At 34.8% G+C, this 14,521-nt stretch overlaps 1 protein-coding gene across 2 annotated transcripts in view; it reads left to right on the forward strand.

Moving 5' to 3' along the window:
• The window catches only part of RPGRIP1L (RPGRIP1 like), a 73,117-nt gene that overhangs the window by 29,164 nt on the left and 29,432 nt on the right, over positions 1-14,521 (forward strand). Inside the window, exons 11-19 of one of the 2 annotated variants that reach the window (XM_068411103.1) lie at positions 1,652-1,758; positions 1,991-2,041; positions 3,732-3,911; positions 4,522-4,639; positions 5,720-6,172; positions 7,038-7,189; positions 9,498-9,861; positions 11,400-11,614; positions 12,812-12,895. In XM_068411103.1, coding sequence (XP_068267204.1) covers positions 1,652-1,758; positions 1,991-2,041; positions 3,732-3,911; positions 4,522-4,639; positions 5,720-6,172; positions 7,038-7,189; positions 9,498-9,861; positions 11,400-11,614; positions 12,812-12,895 — 1,724 coding nt within the window. Of the gene's footprint in view, positions 1-1,651; positions 1,759-1,990; positions 2,042-3,731; positions 3,912-4,521; positions 4,640-5,719; positions 6,173-7,037; positions 7,190-9,497; positions 9,862-11,399; positions 11,615-12,811; positions 12,896-14,521 lie in introns of those variants that run through there. The other variant, XR_011049066.1, reaches the window with a different exon arrangement.

The following is a 14,521-nucleotide window of genomic DNA, read 5'->3' on the forward strand; positions in this document are numbered from 1 at the left end:
GGTTCATGTTAGAAAAAGAGTGGACTGAGCTTGCTGCTCTTATCAGAAAATTCATGACAATGAGATAGAAGTACTTGAGGAGGGATATCTTGTCTCCTGATCACTGGAAAAAGTGCCAGTTCAGATCTCAGTTTATATTGTGGGGGAAATAAACAATATCAGCATGAGGGGCCCTTTTTCTCTGTGGGAGACCTCCCAACAGATATGGATCTTTTGGGTATATTATTTGGAAGAGTCCAGAAGACTCAATTGCTGATAAGCGTTTCATCGTCTTTTATAAAGGCCTACCTTCTCTGCCCATTCACAAGGCTTATTTTAATTGTTTTCTTATTTGCTTTCTAATTTTTAGCTGTTTGTGTTTCTAATTATATTTTCCTCTCGATTGCACAAATGCATTACATTTTCCTCATAACTGCAGAGAATTAAAACCTTACTGGTGGTTGTGTGTTTGAATTGAAAGTGACTCTTGTGAAGTCCCAACACATGTATGAGTAAGGCTACTGTGTATAGGAGCAATGTCATTACAGATGGTTCATTTTTAGTGAAGATGTCATTTGATATATAAACTCTGCAAAATTAAAACTAACCTGATGTCAATTTTTGACACACTTCGAAACCCTTGAGACTAGCATCTCAGCCACCTGTTCCCTGCTGAGTTCAAGCCTCTAAACTGAAAAGGTATTCTGTAAAAATAGCTAAGTTGTGCATCGTGCTCTGATGATCAACAGAAAAGATTCCAGCATTAAAGAGATATTGTGGAGTATTTTGTTGAAAGCAGTAGAGTATGTTCTCAACTATGTATGTAATGTTTTGCCAATCAAATCCCATGAGTGCAGATGGGAACTACAAAGGCTAATACTTGCACATCAGGTTGACAGTGCATTTATATCATTCTGACCTAAAATATGAATTCATAGTATTTAAATACCTGGTATGAGAATATGACTTTGGGACGTTCAAAAACACAGTAAAAAAATGGAAGGAGAAAAAACATTGTTATTAAGAGAATAAGGAGTTTGGTCAGGGGAGGAGAGTGAGAGCGTACTTTTGTTCCTTAGAAACCTCAATGATTTTAAGAAAAGCTTGCTTCTAAAACTTTTCCATGTGAAAGAAGGTATGTTGTTGTAACTAAATTATTTCCCCTAATCCTTAAGTTTTTTTCTCTCATCTTATTGAGCAATCATTGAGGATATAGCTATGCATTAGTGGGTATTTGTGTAAAATCTGTGTAACTAACCTTCTACTGAAAAGTTTAATGGTGTTTAGTCATTCAGATTGACAGAGAGTTTTATATCCTCTCTATTCCCTTCTTCCCTCCCTCCCCCCAAAACAGAAAGGTGTACTTAGTCGGGCATATCTTTCTATTCAGAAATACACAAAGTGTAGATTTTTGGCGCTGTAGGTTCCCTTTTAAGGAAAGTAAGAATGTTTTGCTTTTTCTAGTCCATACACCTATACTGGATCAAAGAGGAGTGGTTTTCTATCTCTCTCTTTCTGTTTGTTAATACCAATGATTTCCCTATACAAAAACCCCTAGTTTCTACATTTTCAAATGAAATTTTCATGCATATGTTAATATGAAAAAGCAAGTTTGTAATTTTTATAATTATGTTGAATTAACTAGAATATTTTATTCTTTTTCTATGTTAAGATGAAAAGGAAAAGCTGATGCAAGAGAACAAAGACCTGCAGTTATGCTACCTGCAACATAAGCAACAACTAGATGAACTGAAAAATCGCATGAAGTTTTTGACCCAGGTGAAGTCTATTTCTATGTGAAATATGAGCAAAAAAATCCATTCTATGTTTTATGCGTGGTGCAAAGACTTCTTGAAAGTAAAAGAATACAGAGATATAACTGTTTATTTATTCATTCTATCAAGCACAATGTCATGTCTAGTGAGAATGCGTCTTGTTATTCTGAATGTATTTCTTCGATATTCATTCACATCTGATAACACCTTTTCATTAAGTACTACTTCTGTTCCAGGAAGGTGACGTTGATGTGGTAGAACTCAGTGAAGCCCTCTCGCTTATAAAGGTAACTTACTAACAATGAATATATGGGGGGTTGGAACTAGATGATCTTTAAGGTCCCTTCCAACCCAAACCATTCTATGATTCTATATATTTTGCATTTAATTTTTTTTAAACCCTTGGTTGACCATTCCATGTTTTCTACACAATGCCTGGGATTTTCTAGGGCTGAATTCAAGAAGGACAGGGAACTGCTAGAGAGAGTCCAGCGCAGAGCCACGAAGATGATTAAGGGAGTGGAACATCTCCCTTATGAGGAGAGGCTGAGGGAGCTGGGTCTCTTTAGCTTGGAGAAGAGGAGACTGAGGGGTGACCTCATTCATGTTTATAAATATGTAAAGGGCAAGTGTCATGAGGATGGAGCCAGGCTCTTCTCAGTGACATCCCTTGACAGGACAAGGGGCAACGGGTACAAGCTGGAACACAGGAGGTTCCACATAAATATGAGGAAAAACTTCTTTACGGTGAGGGTGACTGAACACTGGAACAGGCTGCCCAGAGAGGTTGTGGAGTCTCCTTCTCTGGAGACATTCAAAACCCGCCTGGACGCGTTCCTGAGTGATATGGTCTAGGCAATCCTGCTCCGGCAGGGGGATTGGACTAGATGATCTTTCGAGGTCCCTTCCAATCCCTAACATTCTGTGATTCTGTGTGATTCTGTAATTATTTATGCATCTTTTACTAGCTAATGATTCAAGCTCATGTGTGTGCTTTTGTCATTTTTCAGTGAAGCAGAAGGGAAGATGAAAAAATTGCCAGGATGAAATCCAGAGTTATATAGATAAATCATTATAAGATCAAAAGTAAATTAAGCCAGATTCACAAGAATTTTTTTTTAAAACTTCCTATTTCTTGGTTAAATGAGTTATCACACCATCTTGTTCTTCCTATAATGTTTATAAAAAAAAAAACTTTTTTGTTTATTAATTCTGTAATTTATGGGAGCGTACTATAAGTACGGAAGTTCTAAAATGTGTTACAGCAATGCTTAGCAAATTCTCTGTTTATTAAAACAGAAAAACAAAAATACCCAGAAAATGTTATACTTTTTTCTCTTGCACATAAGTTGTAATTTTATTTTTTACAGCGAAATTGAAAATGAAGTGGAAGTGGGGGGAAAATCAGTGAAAAAATAAGTTTGCATCGTTTCCACTGTTCCAGTGACTTACGTTTAATTTCCTTGAGGAAATATTTACTGTAAATAGAATCTTTCTCTGCTACTGAAATGCGAATTATAATGCTATAATGATCATTAAAAAAAAGAAAGAAAAACAAAACAAAACCCTAGATGAAAATTAAAATCCCAGTATTAATAACAGAAGCAATGTAGACTTGAGAATAATAATTCAGGTTTTGTACATTCACTAAAGCAGGATTATTAATTATATAAAAGGCAAATATATTAAGGGGTTTATGTTTTCATTGGATAGACAGGATTGAGTGCTTCTGAATATCTCCTAAATTTGAATTGGTTCCTGATAATCATGAGATAACATTACCGGATAGAATCCTGACACTTAACTGGTCTACCTCATTCCTGGTTTTTTGTGTTACCTCATGCTCAAAATTTAAAGTTATGCTTACTTTCTTATTGTTGTTCCAAAATTATATCGCAGTGTTACATTTAATCAGGCACCAATACATCCAATTACTTTGCAAAAGTTTGTTCTAGTAATTTTTCAAATTTCCTCCAGGTTCGAAAGCAGCAGAAGAATGGGGATCTTATGTTTTTGGAAAAAGTAGATGATGGTATCCATAAAGATTTAGAACACTCTATGCGGGAGCTGCAATTAACACATGTGGAAACAGTGCAAGAACTTGAAAAGACAAGGAATATGTTAATTGTGCAACACAAAATTAACAAACATTACCAGGTACTAAACTCTTCTCACAGTGGAAAATAACCTGATAATAACATTTTAACATTTGTAGCACTGGAACCTGTCATAATAAAGACTTGCAAATTCAGCAACAAAGCCAGTCTGTTTATAGGTAACCTAGCATAAGATTTGCTGTTGTTGGAAGTATTGTTTAAAAAGCATGAGATCCAAATGACTATAACTTCAGTCTCTTAACTTACCCTGATCAGAGCCCTCCAACCATGCCTCCTTGGGATTTTCTCTGATCTCTTATCAGGTCCTCGCAGGAAAAATAGTAAGTGTACTTATCAAATAATCTTCCTTTTCCACAACACTTTGCTTTTACTCTCTGTGCTGGATTATTGCAGATCATATTTTGACTTTTCATTCAGTTAAGAACATTGTCCTGAAAGAATAGCTAGTCTGTTTTTCTGAATAATGTTTTTTGATTTTGCTGAAATTCTAACAGATTGCTGTATTGCTGAAATAAAAATTGCTGCTATTTTTGTGTACGTTAAATGTTCTTTCCTCAAATCTAACTGTATTTTAATTTGTAGCCAAAAGCATGTGCACCATCGGTGCAGAAAAGCCTCAGAAGTCCTTTTGACATGCAGATTTTTTTCAGACTGAAGTAGAAGCAGTGACACAAAAGATGGAAAGTCTACAGAAAGATTGTGAGTTAAAACTGGAACAGTATGTCCATCTTCTTGATATTAGAGCTGCACGCATCAGAAAACTAAAAGGTAGCTTTAAAATGTGTTCTTCTATGATGTTTTTTTGTATTCTATCTCTTGCAAATTATTGTTGTAAATTGGTTCTTCAGTTGAAACACTTTCCCATTCCTAAAACTAGGAGAAAAGTCAGTTCTTTCACAGAAAATTCTCTCTGTGCTGTCTCATTGATTTAAATGATAAAGTTAATAATCAAACCAAATTCAACAAAGCAGTTTATGCTGCAGCTATTGCTGAATAACAGTAAAACTAACAAAGTTAGATTTTTTTTTTTAATTAATTTTTTTAAAATAAATCGTATATTTATAGTCAACCTTTTATTTTGCTGTCCTGTCATTACATGATCATTTTATGTGTTGCTAAAAATCCTAAGGTCATGGTATAATATACCTACAGAATATTTCAATATGATGAATTTAAAATGCTGGTTTAATGGCTTCAGTGTTTAAAAGGTGCATAGGAAGCCTGAAATTGGATACCTTATAAACCTCAATGTCATAACAATTTTCATATTTTGTCTCCAAGTTGCTTCCCCTGTACTAAGGACTGCATGATGATTTATGTCCTAATTCTGTAAGCGTGTATTTTGATTTGTTCACCATTTACTACCTGTGAGGCTGGGCATCGTATAAAGGTCTTTGCTGATAGTTCTGTCCACTCAAGATATTACAGAGGTTAAAAATGGGATGTATTCTTTCTTTCCCTGGCAAATTTAGTTCAACCCTACAAAAATATGTATCTTAAGTCTCTGCTGTGTTTGCATAGTCATACTTATTTTGATCATTGTATAAGGCTTCTGAATTTTTGCTTGTTAACTTCCTTGTAATCTGCTATTAATTGTTAGGTGCTTGTGTCTATTTTATATATATTGAAGCAGCTCCATTGTGGAGGTATTCTTGATTGTTGTCACTGTGCTAAATGAGGAGTAGATATATGATTTTTAAATGTGTGATTTCTTTTTTGCTAACACCTTTAAGAAAGTAACATTGTTAATATAATTGAATTGTGCTTTTTTCCTCTTTACTCAGTCATTAATTATATTTGATTTTTAAACAAGATGGTCCTATTGTATATCTGTTTTATTTGTTGCAGCCCAACTAAGAGACGCTGTCTATGGTACAAAACCGCATAAATCCAGACCAGAAATATTGCCAGATGATTCAGTGGATGAAATTGATGAAATTTTATATTTACAAAGAGGAGAGAACCTTTTTGAAATTCATATCAGCAAAGTGATCTTCTCTTCTGGAGCTATGGACACTTTTGGTGACCGTGAACCTGCAACTTTTTGTACTTACGCATTCTATGACTTTGAACTTCAGATAACCCCAGTAGTTTATGGGTGTACCCCATCATATGACTTCACTTCTCAGTATCTTGTGCAGGCTGATGACTGCTTCTTCCACTATATACAGCAAAACAGTATCACACTTGAGGTTCATCATGCATATGGCACAGATTATGAAACAGTTGCTACATGTCAACTGAAGCTCCATGAAATCTTGGAAAACAATGAGAAGATCTACAGCACAGCAAATTTAGTTGGTAATTAACGTATCAAAAAGTATTCTGTTTAATGCAGTATTGTAAGTGACAATTAAGTACCGTGTATTTGGCCAATAATGAATTTGTGTATTACTATTTCAAAAAAAAAAAAAGGCGTTTACACGTCATGATACCTGCTGAATGTGCAGTATATTCTGGTGATTCTACTGACAGTTGTGGGAAGGTGCTGACAGGTGCAATTTTGCCCGTAATGGCTGAGACAAAGATAGTGTTTATATAGTGATCCTGAAATATGTGACATTAGACATATGTGACATGCTGGAAATGGCATTAGAGAATCTTGTCTGAAAATAGGAAGTGATTCTTTGTCTTGTATAAAGTTACTTGCAAAGTGTTACTACTACACATATAAAGTACTTTATTAAAAGATAGCATCACCTTACTCAACAGAATTATAGAAAAACAACACGGAGAAAAGTAGTTAGTAGAGCAAGTGTACTGGATTGCATTGTAGTACTATTCATATGTTAGAATTTCTCTATGAATGCGGTAGAGATATTTTAAAATAAGACTGATTTTTGTTTTGCTTTATTATTTTATATATTGTTAATTGGTTTTTAGTTGTTTAATGCAAGTTTCTTTCATCCTCTGAGACTGTTAATGAAACACATGGGCCCTAGTTTAACTGTGAAATATAGAGTAATTTCAGTGAAGTCTTGTCATATATTTAAATGAAATTAAATAATTTACTTTTGCATATGAACCGCATATCTCATGTCACAAACACTGTCATAACGCATAGTCACAAGATAACTAATCTTCTGTGGCATTTCCTAGCGTTTGACTTAAGTACTTTAATGTTGAAAAGAAAATTAATGCAATCCCATATATATTTATTCCTTAGGAATCAAAGAAAACATTCAAAATTATGGTACCATAGAATACTGGATCTGGTTACGAGTTCCTATGGATCAAGCTATTAGTCTCTACAAAGAGAGGTCAAAGGCTCTGGGGTATATAACATCTGATTTTGGGGAACGTGAACAACCATCCCAGGTATGTTTGGGTTTGTACTTAATAGTTTTGATAGAATAAACTGTTCAAAATTACTTTTTCAGTTCAAATAGTTTACTTCAAGTCTCGATATGTTCAAGGTTAACCAAGTTAAAGGTTCTGGAACTGGAAAGTATCTTTAGCAGTTGAATGACATCTTATTCATATAAAGGGGGAAAGAACCAGTTGAATTATAGCTTTCCTGAGGAGACAGAGTCTTAAACTTCAGTTATTTTTTTTTTTACTGAAATTGTCACTAGAATATTCGAAATTATTATATTTAATTTTCTTAAACTGTAAGTCCCAGTTTTTGTAACATTTTGTTCTAGTACAATACTCAGGAATGTTAAACCAACTGGGTGTCAGATAACAGGTGAGGCGGTTGTGCAGAAAGGTCTCAAAGTTCTGAATGTTCAAGTATTATGTGATTCAGAATATTTCATGGGTTTTTTTTTTTAGCTGGATAATGAAGAGAATGTTGATAATATATTGCACTGTATAATCATGTTTAAATAAGGGTTGCAGACAGAAAAAGAAGGGACTTTCAGACATCTTTAACAATTGTTTAAGAAAGAAAAACAATCAGGTTGAAATGTATAAATTAAAACACCTCAGAGTTTCTAACAGCCAATTTTTTTTTATCTATAGCTGTTTAAATTACTGTAAGTCTGGAGTAACTTCAAAGTTATATATTGTTCCATAATGTAAATTTAGATTATACTAGAATCTCAATGGATTCCGTTGTGTAATCTGAGAAGTATGTTTAGTGTATAAATTCTGTTAAAGTTCAGTGTAGGCATTTTCAGAATAACTTTGTGTTTGATAACATTGTAACATTTGCTTCAAATATGATTTTTAAAAGACTCGAAGGTATTTTTAACTAACTCACAAAATCTGGCCGTTGTTAAATGCCAAAGTCTGTTATTTAGTTTTCTGTACTTTTGACTATGTTATTTTAGCTGTGCTGGCAATCCAAACACAGTTGAAAGGTAAGGCATGTGGAACAGAGCCCTTTTTTTGTAATTATTGCAAAATTGCAAATTCAAACATGGCAGCTGAAATATACTGATTATACGGGAGAAAATAGGAAAAATGGCAGAAGTGAAGAACAGCTTCCACAGAGCTGTTTGCAACACTGTAGTTTTCAGAAATATTTCATGGCAGAAACTAAAAGTCATACAGCTATAGCAGATGGTTACATTATGTTAAGGGTTCTGTTAGTCTGCAGCTGTAAAAGTAGCTTCAGCTGTGCATTCCAAAATTTAAGCTTTCACTAGTTAAACATACATATAAAATTTTCTATTCTGTATAGCGGCAGAAATCATGGAAATATGAACTGTACATCAAGTGCTATAAAGTTTTTTTTCCGGTTGTGTATGTAGCTAGAAATGATAGTCTTGAGGTTGCATATTAAGGGCTTAAACTGTCATATTTGGTTTTCTCATTAACTATTTCAGTGTGGATTATTTAATCAAAATATTTAACATTTTTATCACACAAAATCAAATTGATGCATTTTTTCCCATATGCCAGAAGACAGAACTCTGGCTTCCACAAGCAAGATAATTGTGTACAATTAATGAAAATAGTTATGGCGTATTACAGTAAAAAAAGGAGAGCCTTTTGAGATCAATATACATGGGGATTACTCATTTAAGATAGTCATGTTATCTGTTTTCTTCTTATTCTTTAATTTTTATTAAAATTAATTTCCCAGTTTGTCAACTATGGGTTCCACAGTATGTACAAGCCATGATGATAGGTAATTAAAAAAATTTGTGCTATCATTGAGTTGTTATTACTCTTCACATGCTGGTTTCTAATTTTTGTAAATTGTTGATGTAGGTAAAGGTTTTAGAGGAAGAAAAAAACAGAGAAATCTGCAGTGCAATTTTAATTATTGAAAAATACATGTGTAAAAAGGACTACAGTTTTAAAAATTTCTTGACACAGAATAGCTGTCAAGATCAGAATCCTTAACTTTAAAGTGGCACTAGATATGAATCACTCTTAACACTGTGATCTTCACTGCTTTGTAGATAATCAAATGACAAGTAGATCATAAAACTTTAGAAGAATAAAGCAAACAATCACAGACCTGAAAGGATTAACCTCTTATTTCCTTATACCAACAACCCAAGAGACATGTCGCTGAATTTATAGAACAAGTAATACTTTGACATATAAAATTAAACAGTAGTTGGAGTGTCATTGAAGTAATCAGTTATTTGTTCTATTTATGTAGTTCTTAGATTTTGCCAACATAAGAATTGTAATGTTTTTAATTTAACTTCTTTTTCATTTAAAGCAGCAGATACTCAGAACTGCCCAAGTCAGCACTTCAACAGATGGCAATTTAAATGAACTCCACATTACAATAATATGTTGTAACAGTCTACAATCCCGAAAAAAACATCTTCAGCCGAATCCTTATGTTGTCTACAAGTTCTTTGATTTTGCAGACCATGATACTCCCATCTTTCCTAGCAGCAACAACCCAGAAATAGATGATCATATGTATTTCCAAGTGCCAATGAATGCAGATTTAGACCGCTACCTAAAATCAGAATCCTTAACCTTTTATGTATTTGATGATGATGAAACGGAAGAAGGTGCTTTTGTAGGGAAAGCCAATGTGCCTCTTATTTCTTTAGCACATGACAGATCTATCTCAGGTAAGGATTAGATCTCTTTAAACTTAACAAAATCTTCACTTCCTGTTTCGTATCTCTTTAAATCTTTTTAAGTACCAAACTAAAGAAAGGCTCTTCAGAGGGATCTGGACAAGCTGGATCGATGGGCTGAGGCCAATTGTATGAGGTTCAACAAGGCTAAGTGTCGGGTCCTGCACTTGGATCACAACAACCCCATGCAACACCACAGGCTTGGGGAAGAGTAGCTGGAAAGCTGCCCAGCAGAAAAGCACATGGAGGTGTTGGTTGACAGCTGGCTGAATACAAGCCAGCATTGTGCCCAGGTGGCCAAGAAGGCCAATATTGTCCTGGCTTGAATCAGAAATAGTGTGGCCAGCAAGACTAGGGAAGTGATTGTCCCCCTGTATTCATCACTGGTTAGGCTGCACCTTGAATACTGTGTTCAGTTTTGGGCCCCTCACTACGAGAAAGCCAGTGAGGTGTGGGAGCGCATCCAAAGAAGGGCAACAAAGCTGGTGAAGGGTCTAGAGCACAAACCATATGAGGAGCAGCTGAGGGAACTGCGGTTGTTTAACCTGGAGAAACGGAGTCTGAGGGGGAGACCTTATCGCTGTCTACAACTACCTGAAAGGAGGTTGTAGTGAGGTGGGTGTTGGTCTCTTCTCCCAAGTAACAAGCGATAGGACAAAAGGAAATGGCCTCTAGTTGTGTCACAGGATGTTTAGATGGGATATCAGGAAAAATTTATTCACCGAAAGGATTGTTAAGCATTTGGAGCAGGCTGCCCAGGGAAGTGGTTGTGTCGCCATCCCTGGAGGTATTTAAAAGATGTGTAGACGTGGCAATTAGGGACATGGTTTAGTGGTGGACTTGGCAGTGTCAGGTTTACAGTTGGACTCGATGTTCTTAATGGTCTTTTCCAAGCTAAATGATTCTGTGATTCTGAAAACCCATACCATTCATCTACTGTTCTCATCTGACAGAATTTTAAACAAGTTGATATCAGTTACAAATTTGCTATGGTGTTTATAATATAAAAGCTGCTTAATGATTATTTCATTGTCGCCTATAAGACATTCATGCGAATTTTAAAATATGATTCTATAATTATGCCATGTAAAAGGATATTAGGAGAAAATTTGCAAGTGAATTTAGGATGTTTCTTTTTCAATAAAGATCTAGCAAATTTCAGATTTTTAAAATCCTTATTTTTTTTTAACAAAGGTTAGTATTAGTAAAACATGGAAATATTTTAGTTAGATCTTTTGAAAAATGTCAATAAGAATTAGCTATCTGGTATTGGATTATCTGAGAAACCTACAGGACATCTTGAATGAACACAGTAATCCAGGCCCTTCTAGATCCTGTATTTTTGAATGTCCGCAGTGTTATATTGGATATATTTGGAACTACAAAACACAATATTTTGACATTACTTAGCTTCTAAAATGAAGAATATTAAGTTACTTAATTCCTGAATCCCATTCAGTGTTGCATTGCATTTTCTTGTATATGTATAGAATAAGATCATTCAGACAAGATTTGCATTTTGCTTTCAGGTGCTTTTGAATTAACAGATTCTAAAATATGTCCTGCTGGTACCATCACAGTTGATTTAAAATGGAAGTTTGCCTACCTCCCACCAAGTGGATCAACAATGGCTGCAGACTTAGTGAATTACATTCAAAATGAGAAATCAATGGCAACTGAATTACTAGCAGAGGAAAAAACGCAGTCTCCAGCCTTGTCTCCTTCTTTTACTTCACCAGTGACAGTAAGTAATTTAACAAACTCACAGGAGTTAAGAGATATGTAAGACCTATTACAACAGGTCATTTAGTTCTTCCCTGATGACCAGGATTTGTCCTTACTGAAAAATAGTTGTAGTACAAGTACTTCATATAACCACCATCTTTGACTTCCTTTGGGAAGTGAAATCTTTCTTGTGTCCAAAACTTTTTAAGGTCTTTCATAACAGTGGATAACTGGTAAGCAAGAGGGCAGGGAGAAAAGGGAGGAGAAATAACAAACATTAACTGTCTTCCCTATAAATTTAGTCCTTACTAATTCTCTTTCTAATGTATATGTCCTACATAAAATGTAGTCAGGTAGTTGTGCAATTTCAGGGCTACGGTTGAAATTTATGACAGTTATGAAATCAGCTATTGTTTCTGTGGTCTCTTAGAAACTCAGTCAGTTGGGGTAGCTTTGAGCCAAAAGAATTCTCAAGCAGCTGGAGCCAAGCCATATGTACAGATACATAGGTGTATCTGCACCACACTCTTGTTATTCTTGTGTCTGGATCATGGTGCTAAGATACCTAACAGCTTCTTAAAAGTCACTCATAAATTAAAAGTAGTGTAAAGATTTTTTTTTTTGTGTATAAAAATCAGTGGAAATGGAGGATAATTTCTACCTTCATCAAGAGAGTAACGCATGAAGAGTAATAAACCACTTTTTCTTTATTTTTTTTTTTTTGTCTTTTGTATTGTAACATAATGACAGAAATATTTCTGGATCATTTTTTAAATTTTGCCAGTCTTTTTTCTGTTTCTGTGTTAAAATTCTCCGAATGGAGTGGCGTGAGGAAAGGTGTCAAAGATATGATAAGCCTACAGAACAAGAAAAGAAATCAAGCACTCCATAAATGATAATAATAAATTATTCTGCCAAAGACGATACCACTGGCTTCAGTCCTGCAATTATTTCTCACCTGGAACTGACACTGCATTCCATAGTTGCTCTATAGAGTTTTATACCCATTTGTGGCTGAATTCTGCAAGGTATCTCCATTTTCGAGGCAGAGGGCTTGCTTATTCAAACATCATCTACATCATCTTTCCTGATTAAAATTGAATTTAGTAGTTAGATTTGGCTTTGAGAAAAATTAGGGTCCCTCAGAATTTACTGTAAAATAAGACGGTTAGAATACGGCAATAAATGGTCTTCGACTATATTTGTTTTGTTGCAGAAACCAATACCCAAACCAAGGCAGCATACAGCTCAAGCAGACAAGAAAGTATCTTTTCTGGATCTTAGTGCGATACAAATGGCAGTAAGTTTTCAATATTTTACTTGTGCATGTTGAATCAAGAAAGGCTACTTATGTCTCAGTATGGACAATTTGTAGAATAATTGATTTTTTTATTTTATACTCAATTATTTTAGTAGCACAACACTGGCATGTCCCAGGCAATGAATGGTAACATCGTACTGCATATAGGTGGGGGATACAATACGGTGATATTTGCGTGACTCCCTCAGAATTGCTTGCTATCCTCCACAGTTTACAAGCTTCAACTTTCATAGACTTAGGGCAGATTCTAACAGGACCAATCAACTGTCTCTGCACTGTGTTTCTCAGCTCTCTGTGTTATTAATTAAAGTGTCTTTGTACAGTGTACCACTTGCACAGACATATAAATGGCTTTGCAGAAACCAGCTTGATCCAAACAGATCCTGAGTGTTGTGCTAATGAGATACACAATTAGACACAGTTCAGAGTCACCTCTTAAACAAGGTTTATCAGCTGAGATTACACACACTGTGAGAACAATTACACTTCGGAACTTGGGATGCACTATCATGTGTACATACTTCCAGACTCTAGGAGAGTCTGCATGGAACTAAAACATATCTGCTGTATGGTGTAAATTTTCATTTGATCTTAATTAATCTGCCTTCAGAGAACTAAGAATAGGCGATATTTGCTCTTTTAATTAAATCTAGTAAGTTAAGGTAGGTTCTTTAACACCCAATTATAAAAGGTTATGAGTATTATTTATTAGTTAATGATATTATGTTGCATTATTAATTAAAAACTAGCAATGATCATTTTTCCATTTGTAAAACCCTTGATTGGATTTATTTTTTGAAATGTTAACATCAGTTTTCAATTCACAGGTTCTTCTGCAATTGTTTAATCTACCGTGACTAGAACTTTGTTTTGATCCGTACAGTATAGAAATAAGAATTCAGTTGATCTCTTGTATTTATTAACTTAAAAAAAAAAAAAGTCAAATATTGGTGAAATAAAATCTTTTGAGAGCTTGGATATGAAAAACTGAAAAGTTAGCCATATAGTTAAACACACACCATATCTTCATCTGTTCAAACAATAACTTCTCAAAGTTCAACAATTTTTCACAAACTAGGATTTTCTAAGGGAGACAGCTACTTGGTCTCCATCAAAAGATTTCATTACTGGGTGAGCAGTCCCCCTAGCTGTTTTAAAAATCCAAGCATCACTGTCTGATTAGAGACAAAAGTACTGTTAGAACTAAATAATGAAATAGCTGGGGCTTCTTTGATGTCTAAATCTTGTGGTGAAATGGCAAGAGAGAGTCCATACAAGAGAATTAGACGTTCAACAAATTAAAACTGTACAGGAACAGTCTGTTTCATTGTCCTGTTCATTTTCTGAATGGCAGAGAATCTAGTTCTTGGATATTAACGTGACACATGCCAAAGCAAATAGTTTTTTTGGGAAAAGGAGGCTCACTAGAAAGTGGGATGAATTGTTTGACTCGCCCAAAGTATTTGTAAGAATTGTCCAGCCTCATAGGTAGAAGCTATAGCGGAGGACAGAAGCAGTAATGCTAATGCAGGGAAGAAAAGGAGGACATAATTTCCTGTCCAAATGCTTCTCCACCAGTAAGTTTCTGCCTACTTTTGTGTGTTA

Source organism: Nyctibius grandis, chromosome 12 (assembly GCF_013368605.1).
Source record: "Nyctibius grandis isolate bNycGra1 chromosome 12, bNycGra1.pri, whole genome shotgun sequence".
NCBI lineage: Eukaryota > Metazoa > Chordata > Aves > Nyctibiiformes > Nyctibiidae > Nyctibius > Nyctibius grandis.